Below are 26,928 nucleotides of genomic sequence, written 5' to 3' on the forward strand. Positions count from 1 at the left end.
TCCAAAACCATTTATTGAAATGAAAAGGCTAGAAAGTTCACATGAAACCGAAGCCAGACACACAGGAGGAGGGATGATGCTTTGTCAGGTTTCCTGAAGGGTTGCTGTATTTCTGATCTTTTGAACAGCCTCTTTGTCCCATTCCATAGGATGCTACTTTGGGAAGGTAAGAGGTTTTTTTCCTCCACTGGAGTGGCATAAAAATAAGTCTGTCAACTCATGTTATATACACACATATGGGCTGTATTTATTTTCTGTGGGAAAATATCACTCTATCAGTACTTAAAATTAAGTATCATTATAGTTATTTTTTTTATCTTACTGAAAACTTTTTTTTTTTGTACATTAAATCTGAAATCTCCTTAGGTTAGGCAGCTCTACTACTTATCTGCAATCTTTTTAGGCACAGATGCAAGTTACGGCTTACACGCCAGCCTGCTCCTGCTATTTGGGAATGACCCCTGCTGCCCATCCAGGTACTTCAGACCCCATCACCCAGGAGAAAAACTGCTTATCAGCCAACCTGGGCACGTCACATACAGCAAAACCCAGGGTGTTCCCTACAGGAGCTCTAATCTGTATCCTAACAAATGGGAACACCCGGGACACAGGGAAACCTGGGGTGAGGAAGGACTAGTGCAACACAAGAACAGAAGTCAGGGTTCACTTTCTTTATAAAACAGGCAATACCTGTACAATGTGGTCACAGCCACAGGTGCCTGGCTGGGATGGCAGGAAATCTAATACCAGAGGTGAAAACTTTTCCTGTCTTTTTTTTTTTTTTGGACACACAAGTCTTGCATCTGTGTTGGATCATGCATGTAATTGCAAAGCTTTGGCGAAGCTGGAGGACGTTAGCCATCAGAAACCTGCTTGTCCTTTGGGGCGAGGGCTGCCTTGCCCAGACATTGTCAGGGACTACTGAACTGTGGGAGCCAAGTGACAGCCACGGAAACAGCCTGGGTTTCCAGAAGCCTGGCAAAACACACCAAAAAATGCACTCAGTTAACAGCAGAACTGCAAAGACTAGTGTGATGGAGGACTCGGTCCCTGGCTTCATGGCAAAGTGTGGGATTTGCCACACAAACATCACACCTTCAACACAGCAGCCTGGCTAGTAATAGAGAGCAATCCTTTTTTTGTTTCCAGAGCAGCAGTTAGTCTCCGAATGCCATTTAAAGACAGCAGCAACCATAAAAGGCCCAAACTTTTCAAAATTGACTCTCAGTAAGATGTGCAGGCAGGATGGGAAGACACTCACCCCACTAGGGAAACAAGAGCAAGGAGGTCGGGTGGGTAGGATGAGAGACAGCAAGTGACAAATGTGCTCTGAGATCCTCCAGCTGACCAAGAGCCACACAACTCTTGAACACCATGAGATAAAGACGAGGCTGCACGTGCCGGCTGACCCACATCACAGCCCAGCTTCTTCCTGTGCCCTGGGGAAATCTGCCCTCCAGCTCTCCTGCCTGCTACTGCCCTACCCAGGCCAGGGACACCTCCATGGGACCAGCACATGGAGCCTCGGCAGGGGCAGGTCTGTGGGAAGTTGATGGAGAAAAAAAAAAAAAAAGAAAAAAGAAAAAAAAAAGAAAAAACCCCCAGCTGAGCCAAAGCAACCAACATCAAGGGCAATGGCAGGACATGTGTGGCAGGGGGAAGGTTTGTTATCTGCAACTTGAAGGAAGCTCCTTCCCCTGGGAATAGTCCTGCTTTGTCCATTCCAGTCTTTCTCTCCTAGAGACAGAAGTCACCGCTGGAGGCATGAGGGTGATCTGGCAGTGCTTCTGCCCGGGGGTGCGGCTGGCAGGGGGGAGCCAGGCTCCCCCCCAGCACCGGGTGGTCTCCAGAAAGTCCCATGGGAGACCTGGGCAAAACACAGCTGCTTTCAGGCTAGAAGAAAAGAGAGAAAACAGTGCTGAGGCATTTTGCAACGTTTTACTAGTACTGGTCGGGCTGATGCCCAGTGGAGGCTGGCGGGAGGGGGAGCACGTCTGCTCCTGCCCTACCACCCCCGGTGGTACAGGGGGTTAGCAGTGACCCCATACACATCCCCACACCCTCCCCCAGGGCCTCTCTTGCAAATGCCAACCCGTCACTTCATTGACAAGAGGCTGAAAAGCACATAGAGGGCAAGTGCATCCAACTTCTTCAGCTGGCACTAATTTTCACCTACTGACCTGCTATTTGACCTTTGCAAAGCCTGACCAGGTAATCACAGCCCTGCAGCTCACTCATGAAACCCATCTGTAAATCACAGGCACCTGGAGTGCATCTGAAGCAAGCACCTGGGTCTTGCACCCTTGTTGCACTCCTCCTGGAAAGCCAAAAACATGCCAGCCACAAGAGGTGGCCACCAAGCTCAAGAGATGTGTCAGGGCTGTTCTTCACTGGTCCTACAAGCTCCCAAACCCCTAGGCTGGACTAGAATCAAGCTCTTCAACACAGCTAGAAGGTGCCTGGTGTATCGAATTGGAGGAGATGGAGAATGGGAGGACTGAGGTGCAGGGTATGGCCTTCAGGAAGAAGCAGAAGATGCTTTATCAGCATTTGATGGCCACAGAGGTTAACACAGAGATGCCTGTGAGACAGCAGGGCACCCTTCCAGTAGCAGATGTCATCTGGCACCGAGGAACAAGCTGCCCTGTGGACAGTAATCGCCAGGGCAGGGCTGGGTAAGCAGGGAGGCAGGACAGACCCACCCTAGACATCTCACCCTGCCTGGTGGAGCTGTGGGCTGGGGAAGCATCACTGCAGAGATAGGCTCCGCCAGGACCTAGACCAGCTCTCCATGCTACCAGCCCCAGCCCAGAAAGTCGATGGTCCTTACAGACATGCATGGCATCTGCATCAGGGAGAGGGGAAAGGGCCAGGCAGCTTTCACTCCCTACAACCTCCCCAGGCAGCCCCAGTTTGGGGTGTTGGCCCCAATCCCAGGGGAGTCAGTTGCGAGGACAGCCCTGAAGGGCACTGTGACACTCAGATTCAATGCTGCAGACCTCACCTTGTGATGCCGGAGGGCTAGCAGCAGCTGGATGGGCTCTCAATAGGGGTTGTGCACAGGCTAGGGGACACTTCCATAAAGGAAAGACCTTACAGTACAGAAGATCTTCATCTTGCACATGCTTTCTACCACCCATCAAAGCTTACCAGTGCATGGTTGGAATTACTCCCTGTACAGAAATGGCAATTAAACAAACCATATGGAAATCAGACCCAGAGACAGCCACCTTCTAAAGGGAGGAACACACATTCTGTTCTTTTGCTCTTCAACCCTTGGTGCAAAGAAAAGCTCCTCAAGTCTTCCTTTCTGGCCATGCACCAGCTAGAGCAAATCGATACCTGTCTACCAACCAGACAGTGTGTGCCTCCCTGTGCTGAGACCCCCAGGAAATACCAGCACAGAAAATACTGAGCATGAGAGCGGAGAAAGGCCCTTACCCTGTGCCTGCTCTCCTGGCTCAATGCAGAGGTGTACGTCCCATAGGGAGTCTCCAGTGGGCTGCCAGTGCTCCCAAAGCACCCTGAAGCTGAGCTTGGAAAAGGGTGCTGGGGCATGGAGGGAACAGGGCTCAGCTGCTTCTCAGGAATAAGCTGGTATGAGGAGGGGGGGGAAAAACTGGGGTATGGAGCCATCTCTTCCTGGGACCCCCCACTGCCCACAGTTTCCATGCTGCAAAATCCGTTCAGGTTAAAGTGTACTGTTGATGTGCCGGGCCCTGGACCCAAGCAGCCCTGGTGCTGGGAGATCAAGTCTTGGCTGATGCTGTAAAAACCAGGCTGAGCTGGGGACCCCAGGAGTGGGGAAACATAGTCCTGCCATGGGCTGGAGCTGCTGCTGGGAAGGACGTGTGGAGCAGAGTCAGGGCCGTGGCCACACAACCCATTAACCAGCAAGTGACGGTGTTTCGGCTGGCTGGGTGGTCCCACACAGCCCTGGCATTGGCTGGGCAGGGAGAAGGACAGGCGAGCATCCTCTTGGGTGGGATGCATGGCTGGGAAGTCACCCTCCAGCTGCCGAGCCCTGGGTGGCACCTGTGGGCAGGGGGCTCCTGGGGGTAAGCCGGGCGCCTTGTCCCATGGGGTGCCCCGCGCCGGCTGGAGGAAGCGGAGCAGACCCTCCTCCCCAGCTGGCCTCCACTGCGAGCCATCGGACAGCTCTTCCTCCTTGGCTGGTTCCGGCAGCAGCAGAGTTGGCTGCCCTGGCACAGCATGGAGGGGCTGTTCCCACAGCGGAGCAGGGAGCTGGCCCGGGGTAACGCTGGGCTGCGCCATGTGCTGGGGCAGGTACTGCGAGTCCTCATAATCTGCGTGGTCCTGGCACATAGTGGTGTCTCCACATGGGCTCGGGGATGTACCTGGCAGGGGACAGACCTGTTGTCCTCCTTCGTGCTTGTTCACCAGAGTGGTGTGGATGTAGGAGAGAATCTTGTTGCTGGCGAGGCAGTTATTCAGGAACTGGTTGTGGTCAGGGTCCATATTGACCATCACCATTTTCTCATCCAACAGGAGGAGCTCCAGGTCCTCAGCATTCAACCCCAGGCCCTCCAGTGCACTGAAGAGCTCGTTGTTGGAACAGCTCTCATCACTCTTAATTGAAAGTGAGTCCAGGGTGGCCAAGAGAGGATCCTCCTGCTGCAAATCCACCAGCTCCTCTTTGAGCTGGTCCCCCCTTGAAGAAACAGGAGCAGCACCCATACTCCAGGCATCTCTTCCTGCATCCAGCAAGGACACATCTTTGAGTTGGTCCACAAAACTGCTGCTGAAGGAGTGGTTAGGTGCAGGAGCTGGATGGGAGGCGTACACCGCCTTGTCCTGTCGCATCACGGCACCCAGCAGAGAACTTGGGTCAATACCATTCTTCTGGGATCGCACTCCATGGCTGTGGGAGATCTTCTTGGACTTGCTGGTTTTCCCTTTGCTCTGGAAAGGGTCAGGGAAGCCCGGGAGAGGGTAAGCGCTTTGGTATAAGAGCGCCTCTCCTGTAGCAAAGGTAAAGGGAAGATGCATGGACCGTTTCCGAAGGTGCTCTCCTCCTTCTTCATCTCTGCAGGGCAGAAAGAGGAGACTGCAGCTTGCATGTGCACAAACACACCCTGCAAAATGCTTCTGCAATGGATAATTGTGATTCCTGCAAGCCAAAGCCCCTTTGCTATGATCAGCATGCATGTACCAAGCAGAACCACACACATGCACATATATGTATGCATTTACGTACAAATACACACACATTTTTATATATACATACACATAAAGCCACACATCCTCAGCATAACCAAGAGGATACTTAAAGTGCAAAGGGTAACAGAGCTCTCTGCCAGACAGAAGTCACACCTTTGCTCTGCTCATCTATGCTGCAGCCACCCCTTAGGACAGGGATGTCTGGCTGCGGCCATATGCCAGCCACATCTGAGGTCCTTGCTGTTCCTGCACCCACATGTCCCTACAGCTGCTGGAGAGTGGCCACCAGTCTCCCCAGGGTAAGTCTGGACCAGTGCCCAGGACACCGGAGCGGGGATGTGAGGTGCAGGGCACTGCTCAGCATGCTCCCATACTTGCAGGGTGGCCTTGCAGAGGGGAATGTGGCTGAACAGCATCAAAGCACAGTATCCTATGGTTGCTCCTTTAAAAGGCACAAGAAGCAATGACGAATCAAACATCCTACCCTGCTCAGGGCATCCCAGAGCCCACACGGATGGAAAAAGCCAGCCTGTCCCCATCCCAGCCTGGGCTGTACCCAGATGGCACTTACACAAGGGGTCTCTGTGTGACAATGATGTACTCGGGCTTGCCGTTCTTGTAGACGAGCCGCGCATTGGCCTGCACCCACTTCCAGCGATTCTCCTTCGTCAGCAAGCGGAAGACTGTCAGGCCGCTCTCGCCCGTCTTCATCACTGCCGGGAGGAAGCACACATGCTGAGGGCTGTCAGCACCTCACCAGAGGCAGGGCTGCCTCCGGTGATGCTGCTGTTTCCAGCTGGGATAAGCAGGTGGAGTCACAGCAGTAGCATGGCTGGCACACACAGGGGACACCATCCCAGCTAAATACCCCTCACTACACTCCACCCCAAGCTCCCTGCAGTGACATAGCAAAGCATAAAGCAAAGCATCCTATGGGAAAGAGCTGCCAGGCTTGACATGGCAGCCAACAGAGCTGCCCATAGTCCCAGCCCGCTCATCAGCACAAGCAACCAGAGAAGGGACTCTTACTCCTGACGTGGTTCTCGGCACAGTACAGCATGTCAGCAGCGTGGACGAACTGGTAGCCAGTGCCACACATCCGCAGCTCTGCCTCGGTGTAGCCCAAAACGATCTTCCCCCTGTGGGAGACGGAGAATGAACCCAGCTCAGAGGCAGAGCCGGAGTGGGACATCACCCAGGCAGAGTAAGGAATGGCACGCTGGAAGTTCGCAGCGTCACCCCTCAAATCAGCTCTGCTGCTTACTTGGCATCGCACGCCAAGGGGGTGAAGTCCAGCTTGTGCTTCGTCCTGAAGATCATGTTCTTGGTTCGGATCTGCAGGATGGACGGGGGCTGCAAGGGGGTGGAGATAGCGAAGAGAGCCAGCTGGGGTGGCAGTGCAGACCCATCTTCAGACCTTTTGTTCTGCCCATGAAGGAATTTCAGCCTGCCTTGAAGGTTTAAAGCCTAGGAAGAGAAGTTCAGTGTCACACAGAAAATTGGATGGAGAGAGAAGAGAGGGAGGAGAGCTGCACAAAAAGCAAGCCATCTCGCCGCAGACTTGATGCAAGCAATTCCTCGTGACTTGACCCTTGTGACTCCAGTGCTCCCCACTAAAATGAGACAGAGGATCAAAGGGATGCTACACTGAGCTCCCTGCAGCAGCAGCTCACTACTTTCTCCCCCTGCAGCCACTCACTGCCGTCCCAGGGCTCAGACACACAGCGGGACTGAGCACATGCTGCAGTTGCATCAGAGCATCGCATAATGCATGAGCTGCTTTGCATTTTAACTGAGCTATATCACAGGCCCATCAGGGATCATAGTACTTCTTCTAAACAAGGGGCAACCCAGAGTCTTTGTGTTGAGTTTCCAGACTAAAGTGGGATGAGAGGGAGAAACAGGATTGTTACACCTGTGATTATGAAGAACCCCATTAACTTGTAGCAGAGAGGAGGAGGGATGAATGCGACCTACTTGGTCTTAAGACATGCCTTTAACACAAAAACCTAGCAGAACATGTGGAGGAAAAGCACTTTTGTTCAAGATCCAGCATCTCTGAGAGGAGAGGAACAAAACCCACACAGAGAGGTTGTAGGTACAGACCAAACCTATGAAAACCAGCAGAAATATCTCCTTGTTGAGACAGGCAAGTGCTGCACACAGCAGAAAGGAGCGCTGGGTCTTTCAAGGCCAACTTTTATGCTTCAGCAGTGGCACGAACCCCTCGGGGTGAGCCTGCACCCCTCCTGCTGTGGAGGTCACAGTGCGGGTCTGTACTCACCAGGAAGCCGGAGGAATTATCCAGGAGGCAGCGAAAACGGCACACAAAGCTCCTTTCCAGAAAGGAGGAGTTTTCTGGGGGCAGCTGATCCGGCTTGTAGGCGACAGCAGAAGAGCTGAGACTCTTCCCCACTGTGGGAGAGAGCAACTAAGAGAGGAGCAAGCAAAGATCCCCCCCAGCAAGGGTTGCAGGTCCCTAGAAAAGGCTGGAGGTCCCCAGCATCAGGCACTGCAGCAGTTTGCAGAGTACAGCAACAGAAACTTGGGGAAAGCCACAATGTTTGGATGAAGCCATGGCTTGAGCCACAAGGACAAAGCCCCACGCATGCGGTGGCAGGGAGCTGGGCTCCCCGGCGTAAGTGGGGAGCTACACATCTCATGCCAACCAGGATGCCTGGCTCCCAGCCTGCGTTTACCTTCTGGAGAAGGCTCCCCCTCCGGAGCGTGGGGTGGGTTGAGGGCCCAGTGGAGGTTGCGTCTGAATTCCTGCTGGTCCTCAGTGTGGATCAGCTCAAAGACACTCTGGTGCATGACATCTGTCTAGAGGAAAAAAGCAATGCGTGAGCTCTGCAGCCTGTCCCCAGGCGCCAGTTTTCACGTCCCACCTGGAAACAGCCTGTCACAGCCCGAACTGGCCATATCTTAGCCAATTTCCCTGGTGCTCAACTAGGTCCCTGGCTGAATGAGGTTGGAGACCTTCCACCAGAGCTGATGCTGGTGGGAACAGACAGCACATCTGGCTCTAAGGACCCCTTGCCCATGTTGGGCCAGACCTCCCCCCCCTCCTAAAAAGCCACTAGCATCAGCAATACAGCTCCCCCTCTGACACACTCGTCCCTGCAGCATGGTGTCCTTCAAAATCCTAGTGCTGACTAATGGGATGAGATGAAAACATGGGTTTGGGAACAAAACAGCAGCAAAGCCACCCCATTCCTACACTGTTCCCAAGAGAATAAGGCATCTGCTCCAGGACTTGCTCCCTCTGCCCAGATGGACAATCCTCATCTACCCCAGATTTGGGGGAAAGCCACCTGTGTGGGGGCAACACCAAATCACAGTAACTAAAGGACTGTAGGTAAGTCCCACTTCTCTGTAAATCTGACCTAGTGCCTTCCAGGTTACCCGGGTGCCCAGATAACCACAAAGCACTCCAGCCTTATGGGATTTACCAGGGGTCACCCAGAGGAGCGAGTGCCCAAAGGCAGGGAACCCCAGACATCTCACCATGGCATTACACAACAGGGCCTTGAACTTCATAGCCTGTCAATGTGGCTGGTGGAAAGCATCTGTGGGGTAGTAAAGTTGCTTTGACACCTCCCAATGACTATGTCTGGCAACATGAGGTCCAAATTCACAAGACCAAGGAAAAGCCCCATGTAGCCCCCCAAGACCTTGTGGTCCCTGCAGAGCTTCCTCCCCTGCAGGGAACCTGGAGCTATTCACCACCAAGGAAAAATCCACTCTGCAAACCCACCGCAGTGAGACAGAGGTGTTCCACCAACCTGGTGAAATCCAAGATAGTCCTGAATTGTATGCGAGGAGTAAAATATCAGTCCTTCCGATGTCACCACCAGCACAAAGCCATTGAGTGCCTAGGGGAGAGGGGAGATCAGCAGGTACACGCCATGCTCACATCACCCTTTTCTAGCAGGATGGTGAGTTCCATTCTGCTTGGACACTAGTCACCCAAGTCCTGGCTGGACCCAGCTAGCAGGCAGCTGAGCCGCTCCCCCACCAAGAGAAAGGTGTAGAGCAGGAGACAAAGCACAGGAAGCCCTGGAAGGAAAGAAAACCCTTCCCAATGGCATCTCACTGTCATAACACTGGGTACTGCCCTGGCTCTCACCAAATCCTCCAGTGCACTGTTCAAGCAGCTTCTTGGTTTCATACCCTTTCTGCAGGACAGGAACAGCACCAGAGACCTCCAACCTTGCAATTGCCTCTATGCACGTACCTTGCCGTGGTGCCAGAGAACATGCACCTAAAAACCCAGGTTTTCGCAGACCTGGTGAATCTGCTTTACCTATCAGAGGTCAAGGCCTGCAGCTCATTCTCAGATTTTCCTCCACTCTGCCTTGCTTGAATAAACCTCACCAACTGAAGGCTGGCTGGAGGAAAATGGGGATCAATATCAGCAGAGCTGAGCTCACCGAGAAAACAGACGATACCTTCTGCTGGGTTTCTTTGAGGTCATGTAGCTCTTCCATACAGCTGCCCAAGCGTATCCTAATCCAAACTGATGGAAAACTTTGCTTCCATCCTGGAAGCGTTCACTCAGACTCAGACTTGGACATTTATACTCATCCTATGTGAAGAGCAAATAAAAATCTCAGAACTCTTTGCAGAACGAAACCGGACACCATCAGGAACTGGTCCATTGTGATATTCTGGCGGAAACAAGCCTTTCTGACAACCTTGAATCAGAACAACGTTTCATGTCGGCTGCATTTAATGTTGACCCGCATCTACCTGGGTGGCTCCGCTCATGTAGTTCCCATCATCCCCACAGCCCAGGATGGTCTTGGCAGCCATGCATGGCTTAGGATGGCGTGAGGCTGGAAAGGCTGGGGGATGTTCAGTGGAGAGCAAACCCACCGCAGATCACTGAGTACTGCCAGCCTTGGCTGGGCATTCCCTGCTGCTGCCTGGCCCATGTGGATGGGGATACTCCTGTTGGTTTGGGAGAAACCTGCCCAGCTTCTGGCCTTGTTTGCATCCCTCCTGTCCTCCTCAGGTGCCAGAGGGGAGGCCTGGAGAAGGACCGTGGCCACGTTAGCCACAAGACACTCCCAGCCACGCTCCCCTTCCTCTGGAGCTCGCTCTCTGTGTGGTGTACAGATTTACACAATGCTAACAGCCCGTGCTGGAGCACGTGCTCATTCATGCATGCCCTCCATCCAAACAGGCTGAATGCTGTGCTCTGTTTTCACAAAATAAATACTCAAGCTGCTTCACCCATGCAGGTTTGAAGCACTAAGCCCTCCCCACAGAAAATAGCAAGTGCAGCCATCAATCTGAAGTTTCCAATGCATTTTTAATGTTACACAACTTACATATTTTACAGTTCACTGGCCCTTCCATCCTCTCCTCGAGCTCCAGGACTGCAAAGTCAACATCCAAGGGAGCATTGCATTTCCCAGCAGGAACAGGCTGAGCTGCTCAGAGCCTCCGTCTTCCTCAAGAGGGGCTCATTCCCACCAGCCTAACAAATTTGGGAAGTAATTTGGGTGTTTTCTCTGAGCCAGCAGCCCCAGGGCTGGCAGGACAGGACACAGGAGAAGGGACCAGGGTGCTGGCTAATAGTGTCCTTTGCACCTGGAGGTCCGTGAAGATTAGAAGTTGCAGAGGAGCGTTCCTACCAGTTTGGGAGTGCAGCTGCTGTCCCAGGAGCCCTGGCTCTTCATCCCTGCTCTCTGGCACCCAGCAGGAGCTGATACATGAAAGAACATTGCTAACACAGGCACTGGCAGGATCCAGGGGAGCACCCCCAAGTGCTGCAGGCATGCAAGCACTGCACCAACCTTTGCCAACCATGGGGAGCAAGCTTCGGTGGCACAGACCCCAGTGCTTTGAAGACCTTGTCATCACCTTGCCAGGGCTGGGAGCAGGCCCACAGGAGTCTCCCCTTGACCCCAAGTGGTAGGCAACACTCTGTGACTCAGTTTCCCCAGCCTTGACATGATCCTGATAGACTTCCAGTCAACACCTTCAAGCCCATGGTGCTGCCTAAGAGCAAAAAGGCCATGAAAACCCAAGAAAATCACCAGTTTAGCTCCCCAGAAGCCAAACAGCTCTCACTGCCAGAACCACCTGGTCACCCCTCCCCGGGGGCAAGAGGACACTCCTGCCAGCTCAAAGCAGGAGTCTTCTAGAAGGCAGGGGTTCTCCTGCAGCATGCACCCCAGAAGCCCTATGGCTATCCAGAGCCAAAACCATCCTGTACCACTAACCTGAGGCAGGGAAGCCACAGTAGCCAGCCCTGGCCTGCTTCCCCCGCTTCGTAATGTATAGACATCAGGATTAATTAGGGTCTAGCGTGTAGTCTCAGCCAAGTGCAGCTATTGTTGCTGCCAACTCCTGTTTCATTGTCCAGGTCGGTGTTTCTCCCCCCTCTCCTTCCCTTTATTCTGGGCACAAACACTCTCTCTATTTACTGGGGTTGATCTCAGTGTGTGGGAATCTGCTGCAGAGGTTAATTAGTGCTGCTAAATGCACTTTAACCCTTTGAGGAGCTTCGGAGGCATTGCTCTGCCGCAGCGGGAGCAAGCAACATCTTGCAGCACTCTGTCCCTCCCCAACTGCACTGACCAGCAGGCAGATTTAATACCCTGCAGCCAGCAATGTGTACTTGCAGCACTGTGCACCTAGGCAGAGGTGGTCCACGCAGTTCTCAGCCTTGCTAAGGCCTTGGCCCCTTCAGAGGGATTTTCTTGCTTAACTTCAGTTTAAGATACTTTCCTCTGCTGAGATTGCTGCTGGAGAAAGCCTTGGTGGAAAAGGACAGACCAAAAAAAGTAAGGCTGGAAAATTAGAGGAGGGGAAGGGAAGAATCAGGGTGGACCAAGAGATGAGACAAAGGAAGTTTGGACATCAAAAGTGACAGATCATGTGGAAGTAATTTTATAAACATGTAGGAGCATTTCCTTGGGGCACAGAGGCAAGTTCTGAGCCCCTGCCACGTCCAGCATCATACAGAGGGACACCTGGGAGAGCCAAATCTAAACCCAGAGCTTTTAACACCCAGCTTTGTACCTCTAAAAGGGTGGAATCAAACTCTGGGAGGAGCTGATGAGCAGGACATCAATCCCCAGCCAGCCCTGCTGAGCACGGTTTTGTTACATGCACAGTAGAAAAGCCTCAGGGTTTTGGTTATTAACCAGCCTGGCTTTAGCATTTCTCTCACTAGACACTGAGATCCTGGCTCCCCAACTCTCAAGCAAGACAGTAATTATACTTACTGCTGAGCGAGCTTTTGGATAGGAGCTGGGGCTGACCAGCATGCTCACCCTGCTCTGGATGACAGCCAGGCAAGGGCACAGCGCTGCAGCCTGTGCCCGGGTGCCAGGCAGGGAGGGAAGGGGAGACCTGTGTCCTCACAGGACCTCGCGCTGCTGGAGCCTGACCTCTTCCTATTCACTGGGCACAGCTTGTAGACAGAAGGTCACCTCCTGGCGTCTCTGAATAAACCATGGAAGCAGCAGGCTCAGCCCAACCATGCCGCAGCATCACCAGCGTCGCCTCCAACATCACCAAAGGAGCCAACTATATGCCTCTCACAGAGCTCCCAGGATAAATCCACGTACCCTGTGTATATGGGCTGAGCATACGGCCCATCAGAACCTATCTATGTACTCAGTGTCATGCATCACTGCCTGAAAATCAGGGACGACTTCCACGACATTTTCTTCCCTGTTTTCACCAGTGTTGGGACACCATACCTGAGTTAGGACCAGGGTGCCTATGCTGAAAACCACACTCAAAACATCTTGCTCTGCTTGGCTCCTGTGTTACACCTATGGCCCATTTACACATGAGGGCAGAGAAGCAGAAGAGCTGAATCTCTGTGCTCAGAAATTCAGCCCTGCTTCCACCAAGATGGAGGGTTTCTTACACACAGACAATTTAGAGATGGCAATTTTCTCCAGGAAGGATGGGAAAAGGAGGGAAGAAGCAACATAGTTTCTGCCCCAGGGACCTGAAGAGGTCTTAAAGCTCTGCTCAGTCAGAAGCACCACAAGCTACACCACGTGAAATCACTGCTTCACCAAAACATCCCGCAATCAATAACAAAATAGCCTGCTCTTTGGGTAAAATTCAAAGGAGCTGGAAAGGGGACAAGACAAAAATCCTTTGAAGGCATCTGCCAGGGAGAGGGGTCCAGCAAGGAGCACTAACCTGCAGAAGCAGCTCACCCTCCGGTACCGCTGCCGAGTCCAGAGCTGGTCCACTGTCACAGTCTTCGTCCCTCTCCGCTTCTTTGGCACCATGATTCTTTAGAGCAACTGCACAAAGCAAAGGGAAGGGACCGTTGTGTGCTGCAGTAACGCATGCAAGCCACCGCCACGAACGTCCAAAATGTGGACCTGGCTGCAAAGGTAGACAATGCTGTGCCAGGGGAAGGTGTGATGTAGTCAGGTCTTTCCTCCACACCTCAAAAGAGTTGATTTTAACAGGACATTTCCCCCCCCGCCCAATACCCTCAACTTCCCCCCGCCCCGTCCTTTAACAACCTACAAGTAAAGAACAGTTAAAGCCAGGGATCATTAAAGCAGGTAGGCATCAGCACAACACCTATGAGGTCCTGTGTTTACCAGCGGTTACCTGCAACCAGTAGCACAAAAGGACGTGTTTAGTGAGCTCACCAGCTGGAAATCTGTCTTTTTATTTAGCAATAGAAACCACGGAGGTCGCCAGTCCCAATCTGGACACAGAGTCAATGCCTCACATCACTAATTGCAAACAGCAAGGGCTAGGCCTTGGTGCCACACCATGCACACCCCACTGGCTCTGGGGGCATGGCAGCAGCTCTGCTCTTGCTGGGGAAGTCACTGCACCCAACATTTCTTTGTGATGCTGAACTAGAATGGATCACCTCATGCGTGCCCTGACTTTGCAAAGGACAGCGGACCAACAGCAGCAAAAGTCTGCTCTACTCAAAAGGCATTGCAGCAAACCCCACTCTTCCAGGATAAGGACCATGCCATTTTGAAGGGTACAATCCAGATAGACCAGTCAATGATGTCTCATTACAGTTCAGCAACATAGCAGGTTTATTCAATCAAATTAAGGCAAGCCACAGCTCACAGCGGGAGAAAAACACCACGGAAAAACACACAGATGAATACAAACACAGACACCCGAGATCACAGGCAAACTAATAGTGATCGATGCACAATAAATACAGATGAGGAAATTTGTCGCTCAGTTTAACTAAAAGACGTGTCTGTAAATTTTCTACTATACTCCCCAAGAGAACAAATCCTGGGGGTAATTTAGAGTGGATAATATTTAAAGAGTAAGATGACAACAAGCCTGTGCATGGCAGGCCTGTCCAAGAGACAGTGGAGATTGCAGCAAAGCCAGGAAGCTTCTTGCAAGCACTGTGAGGACGAAGGATGGCATTTGGCTGCTGGTACCAGTACCTGGTACCAGTACCAGCTGCTCCCACCGGTACCTGGGAGGAAAGGTGCAAGGCACCAGCAGTAGCTGCCACTGCAGCCTGCCTGGTGCACTCCCTTGCTCCTGCTCAGAGAGAGCAAAAGCTCTTTTGAATTTGCCTTTCCCAGCTCCTGTGCTACATGTGCCAAGGAGCTGCCACGCTCAGACGCAACAAGAGCATCAAGTGGACCCTGGAAGTAATTCAACACCCCATAAAGCTGTCAGCGGGAGCAAAGACGCGAGCCGAGACAGAGCAGCAAGTCAGAAGGCACAAGGCACCAGCCACCAGCACGTAAATGAAACCAGGCTCTGTAAGGCTCAGCCCTGTGACTTGCCAAAGCAGCTGCTGAAACTTAGCTCCTCCATCCACGTGGAGCAGATCCTGAAGGACCTCAGCGCCTACATTGCAGAAGCTTGCGGGCGAGCAGCTTCCCAGCTGCTGGGAAAGGTGGATGCTCCAGATGCATCTCCGAGCCTCCCAGGACCACAGGGTCTGAAGCTGAACCCAGCACTGCCCGTGTTCACAGGGCAGCCACAAGCAGAGGGACTGGTTCAGTCTCCAACGTGCAGTCCCCCCATCTATCAGCACTTCTCTGCTGGGAAGGCAAGCACATATGCAAAGCCCCCCCGCCTTCCACCGCCAGGGCTCACCTTCCATTCCAAATTCCTCTGCATCCTCAGCGGGAATTTGCCAAGCATTGGCTTACAGGTGGGTGGGAACAAGGAAGGATGCTGTCTGCAGAGTCTCACCAGTACGCATGTAAGGCTTTGGGGACAAAATGTTCTTCCACCAGACACAGGACCATCCCAAAGATCGACTCTGCTCCATAACCAAATGCAAAGCACGTCCCAGTTCTAATATTGCTTTTAATTAAAAGAAACACCTGATATGGCAGCAAACCCCCTGCTTCTGGGAGGTCTAAGAAATTCTCCTTGGGCTCAGCCCGCACAGATTATTTCAGGACCTATTTGAACACCGGGATTAAGGTTACAGCACGTGTGTGTACGACAGCAGGTCACTGCTGAGCATGCACGCGCTGCCGCGTCCCAACTGCTCCCCTACCCTGAACGCCGTCCTGCTGAGAGCACTGCCGCCCAGGGAAGGGACTGCCCAGGGTCCCCGGCCTGGGTCAGAGCCCAAGAAGCCTGCGCAAGGTCCCAGGCACGGGTCGGCCACCGGGCAGAGCAGCGTGCGAGCGTGGCGGCCGCAACACCCAGGCAGGGTCCTGTGGTGTGGATGGAGCGGGTTTCTGGCAGCACTCTTCCAGCAACTTGCTTTTCTGATTCCTGGGAGCAAAATGTAGGAGCTATGAATTATTAAAGATCTTCAGTCCTCCTCTGCTAGCTCCCAGGCTGCTGCACTGGAGGTGCGAGACAAAAATAAACCTGAATGATAGAAGAGCGGCTAAGGGTGCTGCCCTCTACTCAGAGCTCTGGTTTAATGGTTTGATATTTCCCCACAAAAGGAAAACTTGATCACAACCACTGCCTAAAAATAGACTTTGCTATCAGCATCTGGGCTGCTCCTAAGCTGTGGGGCCAGAGGAAAGACAAGTTAAAATCAGAGGATGGCCCGCTGTCCTCCATCCAGATGCCTGCCACCAAACCCAGCCTACTCCTGCAAACAGGATCGAACCACCAGGGCTGAGGGGCTGCTATCACATAAACCAGAATCCCTGTGGGGGTTTTCCCACGACCTTCAACAAACAGCGCATTTTCCATCCAAGCCACCTAAGGAACCCCAAAGATGACCTGCTCTTGGCTGCGGACATCTAAGTCTGGCCTCCCTCTTGGTGTCCCCTGGCTTTGTCTCTCCATAAATAGCCCCGCACAGCCCCTTGGGTCAGCAATTCAGCAGAACTGTCGCAGCGCATCAGCCTGACAGAGCGGAGACGAGCCGGAGAGCCGCTGCGGCATCCTCCCCGCCTGCCCGGCTACCCCGGGGAAAGGCAAGGCAGGAACAGGGCAAGCTCAGCACCAGGGGAAAGGTGGCCTTCCCAACATGGCACTTGCCTTCATGTTGGGCAGGGAGACAAGGTGCAGTCTTCACCCTCACCGTGTAACTGGGGACAGGAATTTGCAGGGGGGAAGGGGAAAAAAAAAAAAAAAAAAAAAAAAAAAAAAAGAGAGAAGTGGCTTTTCCTGGGCTCCCTCACTCCAGCCACAGCATCACCTTTGCCACTGCCAGCTGTGGAAGGAGGAAGGTGAGGAGAGAGAAGTTGGTCACCGGAAAGCAGCAAGGCTTGCACGTTTTTCCTGCTATTTCTTCAAAGTAAAAAAAAAAAAAAAAAAAAAAAAAAAAAAAAAGCTTCTGCCAGGACCTGTAGGCTATTTTGCCACAAAAAGCCTTTTAGCCCAGAGGAAGAAAAACCTCTCCCTGCCTGGCCCCATCTCTGAGGAACGAGCTTCCTGCCCCCATCTCCCTCCCCACAAGAGGAGGATGTTTTCTGCACCGTGGTGGTCCTCTCGCACAGGTGCCCACGTCACTCACCAGGTCTCTGCTGCCTGGCCCTGTGCTGTCACCCCCAGGAGCAGGAGGGCTGGGGGGCCAACAGGGGAGGGTTTCCTCCCTCCATCCCCAGGACAGCACTTCCCGCAGCGCCCAGCCTGGGAAGCTGTTTCACGTGATGCTGAAGGGACACCTCACCGCCTACCAGGTTCGCCAGTGAACTCCTGAACCTGCCGGCGCTTTGCAGACCTGAGAAATCTCTGCACCAACAAGTGGGTATTAACATTTTTGAGAGGATATCTCCCAGCCCCCTTCCCTCCACATGGCAAAACCTCCAAGTGGGAGCAGAATTTCACATCAGCCGCTGACTGTGAAGGAGGAAAAGGAGACCACTCAGTCCCACACCCACTCCAGGCGCTGATGCAGGAAAAGCGGCAGAAGGAAACCCAACTGCTTCATGGCTTTTCAAGAGCAGCGAGGGCTCATGTCTCCCCACCACCGCTGGTGTCATTTAAAGTAGGGGAGAAAACCCTGAAGCCAGCTGCAAGTGATGGCAGGGACATCTGCATAGCAACTATTAGCATAAGCAGGTCTTGGCAGGGGAGAGAGGAGTTTTGGTAATGGTGCTCCTGGCAAGCATTCTGCTGTAGGGCTCAATGCCCCAGTGCGTATTGGTCACTCTATGGGGAAGAATAGATTGGCTGATTTATTTATTAATGAAATTGCCTTCTATCCACCTCTTTCTTTCTGTCATTTGTGCAAATACCCTGAAAAGCAGGTCTCCCACTCACGTGGGAATAAAAACTTTACTGTGAGTTACCTCCAGATCTTCCTTTCCCACTCACCTCTCCAGCTCCAAGATACTAATGGGCAGAGGGACCTGCAACTCTGCTGCTTGGTACACACACCCTCACATTAAATAACCCCTCAAAATTGTTTGCCTGCACTTTATTGCAATGAAGAAACAAAATATTGGAAATTTAGAGAAAAAGCTCTTCAGGTTTCTTTTGAATAAACTGATGTTTCATTTTTTAATATAGAAGAGTCATTTAAACCAAAAAGTGGTTTCCCCCCAGTCAGAATGCTATTTTCCTTTTAAAATAACTAACTAACTAAAGGGGTTTCCCCACCATAAGAAAAAGGTTTTGCTGATGAGCTCACCTGGGTTCCAGGTAGGAGGCAGGCAATGCCTGCCACAACCCGCTGGCAGCGCAGGAGCACATGAGTTCCCTTCCCTACCACAGCAGCCTCAGGTCACCCGTATCAGACATTACCCATCTCCCTCCTCCCTTGGCTTGGGAGGGTCTCCTCCTGCTAACAATAACTTGCATTGCCCAGTGGCACTGCTGGGGAGATCCTCCAAAATCTGCCACATCCACCCACGAGAGCAAGTGAGCCCACCCAAAAAAGCCAAGGAAGATCCCAGCTCCCTCCCTCTATCACGACACATGAATTCTGCAACACTCTAGTGAAACCAGCACAAGAGCTTTCATTTCCACTGGTGGGAACCCAGCAGGTGACACAGCCACGGCTCAGCAGGAGTGTGCGATGCAGAGAACAACGGCGTGGTGCTAAGGGAGAAAAATTTGGCCCAAACGCCTTCCTGAGTGACATGCTCAAACCAGTGGAAAGTTAAATTGATGTTGTGAAGGCAGGCAAAGCACTGCAGCCTCGTCTCTGGCTTCTCCGACGGCATCTACGCTGTCAACATGCCAAATCTGATCATTGCTCTGTCATTTAATCCACATGTTTCACAGCAAGCTTACATGTGTCCAACTATTTTGAGAAGCAAAGAACAGGAACATGCACTTAGCAAAGTATATCCTATTCTGGGATATTTTTTTTCCTTGTTGAGCATGAACTGGGCTCTTCCTAGCCAATGCAAAATTATTACACTTCCACATATATGGAAGACTCGCAGGATGTAGCTAGCAGCTCCTCTGATATCAAGTGTTTGAAATGCGTTAGAAGGAAAGAGCATCACAGAAATAGCGAGAGAAGCAGGCAGAGTTTGCTGAAACTGGGCAGCAGAGCCGACTTCTCCCTGGTTTGCTGAACCATCAGTTCGTTTCTCACCACTGAGCTGTATGGAGCTCGTTTTCTAGCAACTGGCAAATACTTCTTGAGTTTCCCTTCATAATGGATACTACGGTTTTACTTATCATTTCATAATATCTGCCACAGCTTCCCATTGACACAAATTTCATTAAATAGATGAATTATTTATCCCTTGCCTGAACGGTGCGGATACACCACCTTCCATGAACATGTGTGGTGAATAATGGATGTCTTGTTAAAAGATCTAATTGCACTTCTAAAAGCGAGGAGGCCTTGACTACGTGTAGTTTTCTGTTGTGTCACCAAAGGCACGTGGGTCTCAAAGGGAGAAGCACATGCAGAGGTTTAAACAAGGACAAAGATGACAAGGACCTGCCAGGCTTTTCCTTCTTCTTGCAGCAGAATAGCTGTTCGAACTCTCCTGCTCCCACCACTGGTCCCCCAGGAGCTTTCGGTGTGCATCATCCCAGCCCAAAACCTTAACCTGGAGTTTTTTGCCAGCTCTGCTCCCGCGCTTGTGTTTGAAGGAGCCTTGAAAGACCCCCGTTGCTTGTAGGCGGAGGAGCAGGCAGCCACCAACAGCCCAGTGGAGACCCCAGGGACCTCCGACAGCTTCCTACCAGCTACCCTCATGAGAGCCAGGGAGAAATACTTGGCAAGGAAAGCAGGCAGCAGGAAAACTGCCTACCTAAGGAAGTCACAAGACTTTCCCAGCTTAAATTGCTCTTCCAAGGCCAGCTTATTACCTAGGCAATTAAGAGATCAGGGTGATCACAGGACTAGGCTTTATTTTCTTAAACCATCCCTTAGGCTTTATTGCTACAGCTGTCTGCAGTATGTGGCCAAACAGCTCATAAAGTGTGAGAGCAGATGAAGTGAACAAACGAGCAACCTTAGTCATCTCTAAACAACCGCACATCAATAAACACACGTCCCAGTCTCATGCCCTCACCCCTAAGCAGAGGTTTCAGGGGCACAGTTATATGGTCTATAATAACTACGTAATTTAAAGTGCTTTTCCAGTCTAACCCGACTGCCAGGGAGCAGCTTAGGCACTTTTTGGGCCATCACAGCTCTAGCAATAACTGTCTGCATTCGTACCATAGTTTAAAGAGTTAGGCTCAGTCCTGAGGCTGCACATTGATCCTACAGATGCCACCTAAAATTTTAAGAGAACTCCAGGAAAACCCCCAACCCTCAACACCTGCAGGAGAGTTATTTTTTTAAAAACACGTGGGAGAGGCAAACTGCTTAGGTTTTGGATACATGACACTAACCTTCCATATAAAACATACCATGCATAGCTCAAAACCACATACAGCCCAAAACGAAGGCTACATCTACCCTCTGATCCACGATGACAGACTGTGCTGCTGATAATCCATCTTGATCCAAAAATTTCTAACGCTACAATACATGCCAGGGTACTTGCCTCCTCTCCTCCCAGTCAGCGATGCATCTGAGCTGCCCCGAGGCTGTGCCTTGGCTGCTGGCAAGCCCAGCTCTGCAGGTACGATGCTGCACACAGGCAGAGGTGCACCTGCACCTCCAAGGAGCCCCATTTTGAAGCACAGTTAGCCCATTTCTGGCTTGCAGCAGGGTTCCAACCTGCACCTCTTGGCACCACTGACTGAGCTTTTCTTATCCCTCTTCCTACAGTTTATAAACCCTACACTTGATTCAAAGCCTCGAGAGAAATCCCACGAAATGAAGGCTGCGGGTCAATTGCTGAACGTTGATGCCAGAGCAACCAGCTCAAGCCAAATGAGCAAACGGCAGCGTACCGGGCAGCGTGCCACCCGGTGCTGCCTCCTCCCTGGGAACAGCTGGAAAAGCCATGCTGCGTTGTAGCTCTCCGAAACAGCACAAGCCCAGGAAAGCCCAACTGAGATCAGTTCAGGTGACGGTAGAATCCTGGCAAAGCCCCAGCGTGCAGGCATCTGGGAACAGAGCCACGTGGGCACAGGTCTGTGACAGGCACAGGACCCCCTGGGGACACTGAGCTAGCCCCCGAGGGCAAGTGAATGCCCAAGGGCCAGGCTTGCTGTAGGATGAGAACCACAGCTTGGACGACCTTCCCAGCACGCTGCAGAAAACAAACGGTGAGAGATATTCCTCCAAACTGAGCCCTTGCCTGTTTTGAGGTCTGCCAATTGATGTCCCACCAGGCGCTTAAGTGGACCAGGCAACACAGAAGTTATCCGACAGCCACACAACAAAGTGCCTTTGAGGCATCTTCCTTTTTTGCTAACAAATCACCAGGCAGGGCGAGACCTAGTGAAAAACCTTCCCCTGGAGCATCTTCCTTTCTTCTCTCCCCCTTTCCAGAAGGCAAGGGAAGCAGAAGAAATGGGGACCCCCCCCAAAAGCCAGCAGCATTTGCTGGGCCCTGGCATCAAGAGGAGGAACGGGGAGGGATTAGAGGGGAGCAGCCCGCCAGGCACCGCCGAGCTAAGCTGCCATCGCTCATCCGGTATGACATGCCGTGCAGACCCCGGCAGGACGGCAGGAGAGAGGCTGCTCGGCGGCTTGGCTTTGCTGCACCACTCCAAGGACAGTCCTCAGCATCAGAGGGGAGAGAAGAGGGGGCTCGGGGGAGATGCAGACCACCGCGCCTGGCTGCTCTGGGCAGCGGCAGCCCTGCAGCATGCTCCCACCTCTACTGAGTCACATGCACTGGAAGAGCTTCTTGCAGAGCAGGGAGGAAGATTAAGATGGTGAATGAGAATAAAAAATATTTGTCTCACCAAGGCGGAATAAAGAAAGAAGACATTTGGGGGGACTGTTGTAGAAGAAAAGAGACCTGGATAGGAAAGGAGAAGATAGAAGTCAGCTTGCACTGACATTTGGATAGGACCTTCAATTTGGAAGCCAATTTCAGCTTCTTTTGGTCCTCTTGCTCCAGGCTAACAGTGCTGGGTTCAGGTCAGCACTGCTTTACTCAGCAGGATGGGATGTGGCAAGGGCAGGGCTGGGCCGGGCTCCTCACTGGAGTCCACCTCCCTGGTGGGACATCTCAAGTCCTCCCACATGGCCCTGCTCCCCCACCTAAGTTCACCTCTGTCATGGTAAGCAGCATTCCCATGGACAGAAAGTATTTGTAGACACTTTCAGCTGCGAAGCCAGACAACAGGGTAAAAGAAAGGCACCTGGGCATCACGCAGAGGACAGCAGTGCTGCTCCATCCCAAGAGAAGTCTCTTCCACCCCACCACGGATCAAACCTGGAATGCCGGCGTGTGCTTGCTGGTGGCACAGCTGGCTCCCCACCATCCTTGTCAGCCCTGCCCTGTGCCACAGGAAAACCTGCTGTCCCAGGGTGGGCACTCTGCAATCCCAGTCACTTCTCTGCTCTATGTCCTGGGTGCCAGAGTGTCCTTCAGATGGTCAAAATCAGAGAGAACCTCCTGCCTGACATCAGGACGCCTGTCCACACGACTTGCAGCCCAACACTTGTCTAAACAATCTTATATCATTATTGCTGTACAAGACAAAAAGCAGTGCTCCCTCCAGGAGCAGACCATGGCCAAGAGCCATCATGGCACAGAACCCTCCTTCCCCAGAGATGCTCTACTGGTTTGGCTGGGATAGAGTTAATTTTCTTCACAGTAGCTAGTATGGGGCTGTGTTTTGGATTTGTGCTGAAAGCAGTATTGATAATACAGAGATGGTTTCCTTATCGCTGAGCAGTGCTTAGACAGCATCAAGGCCTTTTCTGCTTCTCACCCCACCCCACCAGTGAGTGGGCTGGGGGTGCACAAGAAGTTGGGAGGGGACACAGCTGGGACAGCTGACCCCAAAGGGATATCCCATACCATAGGACACCATGCTCAGCATATAAAGCTGGGGGAAGAAGGAGGAAGGGAGGACATTTAGATTTATAACATTTCTTTTCCCAAGTCACCGTTACGTGTGATAGAGCCCTGCTTTCCTGGAGATGGCTGAACACCTGCCTGCCAATGGGAAGTGGTAAATGAATTCCTTGTTTTGCTTTGCTTGCGCACGCAGCTTTTGCTTTTCCTATTAAACTGTCTTTATCTCAGCCCATGAGTTTTCTCACTTTTACCCTTCCAATTATCTCCCCCATCCCACCAGAGGGGAGTGAGCAAGTGGCTGCATGAGGCTTAGTTGCCGGCTGGGGTTAAACCATGACAGACGCTGAATGCACATGGCAACTAAACTGCTTCCCACTTTGTTAAACTGGAAAGATTTGCCAGACCGTGAAAAAGGAACAGAATTAATAGACAAACACACACATGAATGCTCTTGTCCTTTGGAATTCCAAAGACCTGCAGAAGACCACAACCTGGCATCAGGGGTTTCACAGCAGAGGCACCCAACCCAGTACTCAGCACGTCAGCCTAAGAAAATTTTTGTTTACATGAATAAACCTGCTTAACAAAGACAACATTTGATAATCTCTAAACCACTCCAGAGATTAAACAACAAAACACTGAGCAGCCTTAAATCCTCTGATTTCTGTCACCTAACTTCAGTAGTGCTTCCAGAGGGGCAGAAAGGGAGCAGGGACAGTTTCACTTGGGGCCATATAAACTATAAAAATCCTCATGCATAAAGGAAAAACATATCTTTTTAAAAATCAAAGACCTCCCGCAATACCTCTCCAAACCAACGTTCAAAGCTCCACCATTCAGATAAAAGCACGCACAGATGCTTCTTGCACACCATATCTCAGCTATCAGCAACAGCCAAATAGCAGGTTTGCTTCCACCGCACAGCTCAGTCAATCCACCCTGACCTGTGCAGATCAGCCTCTGCAATGTAAACACAAGTACGTGTTTAACGAGGGCTGTGAAGCCTGCTCTGCATTTTGAAGAATTTATCATGTGGCCAGAAGGTGATCGGGAGCCTGAAACAAAACAAGGGAAGCTCCCAGAGACTTTACCAGGGACCAAAATCTAGAACCCAGCTGCTTTTAATCACTTGAGCCCATATAAACTTCCCTACACATCAGCTATGCATAAATCAAGATGCTGAAATAAAATTTAAAAATAATTAATTTTCAAATAGCCAGGAGAAGGAGACATACAAAAAATTATTTAAGATGGGGGCTGGAAAAACAGCAGCTGGCACAAATCTGCTGGGTGAATTGCTGTCAGTGATCGCTGGCACCAGCTGAGACCTGCTCCAGGAGGACATGCTGCAAAGATGGTTCTCACAAGGCATGGCAGCACACCCGAACTTCTGCCCTTGCTTTTCCTTGTTGCTCTTTCAGGGAGCGCTCAGCAGGGACATACTTGAGCGAGGGAGATGCCGGCTCCTTCTTCCTCCCCCGTCAATATCAGGGTTTGCACTGCCTGTTTCTGAGCTGCCTTCCGACAGCTCTGGGATGGGCTGGCTGCTCTCAATAAACAAAAAAAAGACCCCAAACTCTTTGCGTTTTCTGATCTGATCTCACACAGGGCTTGCCAGCATTCAGCAGCTAAAACAGCCTCCTCGGGACCCCGTTTCACGTATCCAAGGATGCTGAGCGGGAGTCGGAGCATGCAAGCTCAGCCGGCTCAGCAGCAGGCAGGCAGACCCTGGCTGCCCCTCCTAACCCTGTTCTCTAACAGACCAAGGGGGGAAAAAAACCCCTAAACATGCAGATGACCAAAAAGAAAAAGGGCAAGGAAAGAATAAGCAATAAGCAGAGTATTTTGAACAGCAGCCTTCCAAAGTTGAACTTTATTTCAGCTCCAGCACAGCTTGTCAGAGAGCAACATCACTGTGGCATTCACACTGAAAGGGACTAAAGTAAATTAAAATAATTTTATTTTGTAGATGGGCTGGCCCAGAGCTCCTTTTAATTTTTTTTTTTTTTTTAAAGCTGCAGAAGAGACTCCAGGAAGTCTGCAATCACCATTTGCATATAAAAGGATGAAGCTTTCCTCCTTCCCTCCCACACCTGAATTACTGTGACCTGCCTTAAACCAGACAGAGGCAGGTACCTCACATGTACTCATGTGCTCAGCAGTTGCGGGAAGTTGGCACCACAAAATCAAACTGGATGGAATGACAGAAAAGAAAAAAGGAAAAAGAAGAGAGAGAATCTCAGAATGGGATTTCCCAGTTTCTCGCAATGCAAAACCAAAGTAACCCCCCACGTCGGGGATGCAGGAATGCCAAACCTCAGGACACACAGCCCTAGGCAGGACACTCACTGGGCAGGGGGACAGTCCCCACCGGAGTCATCCTGTGCTTGCTGTTCCCCAGCCAAGCTTGCATGGTGTCCGGGCACAACCACCCTGGAAAGGACGACAAGCCCCAAAGCAACTCCTAGTGTGACACTTTGCAACAAGACCAGCCATTTCAAACCCACCTTTTTAAGGAATCGCTACTACCCCTCTGTTTTATAAATTCTTTAAGCAGTGAACTTTAAATTATTAATGTTTCAGGGGATGAGCAAGGCCCGCACTGCGCCACGGAATCCCACCCCACGCAAGAACAAACGTGCATTAGAAACACCAGCACCATGCTGGTCTTCCTCTGCTTCAGAGCATTGTTGCAGACGATGTGATCGGGGTAACACATTGAGCATTGCAAAGGCTGATGCAGCAAAGCTCCTTAGCAGGGCAAAAATAGTGCAGAAAACACAGTCAATACAGTCAAACAAACAAATTGACCTGATGCTGCAAGGCAAAGAACTCCTCTGCGAGGCCGTTCATTTTTCATTTCACCCACTTGCCAATCCTACAAGCAGGGTTTAAAAGAGAATGGAAAAGGGAGAGAAAAAAAAGGGGGGGATTCAATGCATTCAATGATTTGGAGTTAAAAAGAGAAATTATGGTGTTTCTGAGGTCATATGCAGCATTCTCAAGCCACTGCTATTTCACCAGGGCTGCCTAAATACCCTCCTGTGGGCTCCTATTAATTACAGCAATTATAGCCCAGTGGAATGCGGGCATGTCTTTAACACGGTCTGTTTTAAAAGGTTCCCAAATAAACTGTAACCACATCACAGGTAATTGTTATTCGTTGTCAGCACACTGAGTATTTCACTGTTCTATTATAATGAGAAAAAAAAGAAAGTCACTTGCATGGTGAAACTTTCCAGCGGGGCTGCACAAACACACCACCCACCCTCGCAGCTCTGCCTGCCAAAGCCTCAGCCCGGGCTCACGCTGAAACCCTTCAGCCTAAACCTCAATTTTCTACTTCAGCGGAACCCACAAACAAAATCAACTTCACCCGCCCGCATCCCTCTAATTCCAACCGAGCGGGAGCTCCGCTTTCTCCCAGGCGCGATGCACCCCGAAGCCTTTGCAGTTTGGGATCGCAAAGCGAGAAAATCCGGTGTCAGAAAGGGGGGGGGGGGGAAAGCCAGGGGTGGGAAAAAGCGCTTTGGGGGTGGGGAGGGGAGCAAACCCAGCGGGACGCTGCGGGCGGCGATGCCCTTACCGCTGAAGAAGCTCTTGGCGCGGAGGTAGCCGGCGCTGAGCCGCAGGACCGACAGCTTGTCCAGCCCGGCCACCACCTCCTCGGGGAAGGGCAGCAGCCCCGCCAGCCGCTCCAGCTCCCAGTTCAGCCGCTCCCGGTGCCTTTTGGAGGGGTTGGAGGTGCCGCCTTCGGCCGGCCCCGGCCGCACCCTGCCGGGCAGAGCCGCGTTACCGGGCGCCGGTCCTCGCCACGCCGCGTCCCCCCTCCCTCCCTCCCTCGCCGGGACCCTTCCCCTCGCCCCCCACTCACGCCCGGGGCACTGGCTTCCTCCGCTTGCGACCCGCGTACATGGCCGGGCCGGGGCTCAGCGCGTCCCGGGGCGGGAGCCGTCACCGGAGCAGCCCCGCGCGGGCCGCGGCC

General features: G+C 52.0%; 1 protein-coding gene across 1 annotated transcript; it reads right to left on the reverse strand.

Moving 5' to 3' along the window:
• On the reverse strand, positions 1 to 26,928 carry LOC142031031 (aryl hydrocarbon receptor-like). The gene is made up of 11 exons (XM_075027768.1): positions 26,818 to 26,928; positions 26,530 to 26,717; positions 13,360 to 13,466; positions 8,967 to 9,056; positions 7,881 to 8,004; positions 7,466 to 7,596; positions 6,446 to 6,648; positions 6,211 to 6,320; positions 5,753 to 5,894; positions 3,442 to 5,047; positions 1 to 1,893 (listed from the first exon to the last, which is right to left on the reverse strand). Exons 1-11 carry the CDS (start codon positions 26,856 to 26,858, stop codon positions 1,738 to 1,740), a joined length of 2,898 nt encoding a protein of 965 aa, XP_074883869.1. The 5' UTR covers positions 26,859 to 26,928; the 3' UTR covers positions 1 to 1,737.

This window comes from Buteo buteo, chromosome 5, assembly GCF_964188355.1.
Source record: "Buteo buteo chromosome 5, bButBut1.hap1.1, whole genome shotgun sequence".
Classification (NCBI taxonomy): Eukaryota; Metazoa; Chordata; class Aves; order Accipitriformes; family Accipitridae; genus Buteo; species Buteo buteo.

Excerpts from the sequence above, each read along its gene's own strand:
- LOC142031031 (XM_075027768.1), bottom strand. The coding sequence starts at position 26,858 with ATGTACGCGGGTCGCAAGCGGAGGAAGCCAGTGCCCCGGGC. Across the intron at positions 6,321-6,445 it reads CCCTTGGCGTGCGATGCCAA|GGGGAAGATCGTTTTGGGCT; the intron begins GTAAGCAGCAGA and ends CGTCTCCCACAG. Across the intron at positions 1,894-3,441 it reads GCCAGGAGAGCAGGCACAGG|CCTGAAAGCAGCTGTGTTTT; the intron begins GTAAGGGCCTTT and ends CTTTTCTTCTAG.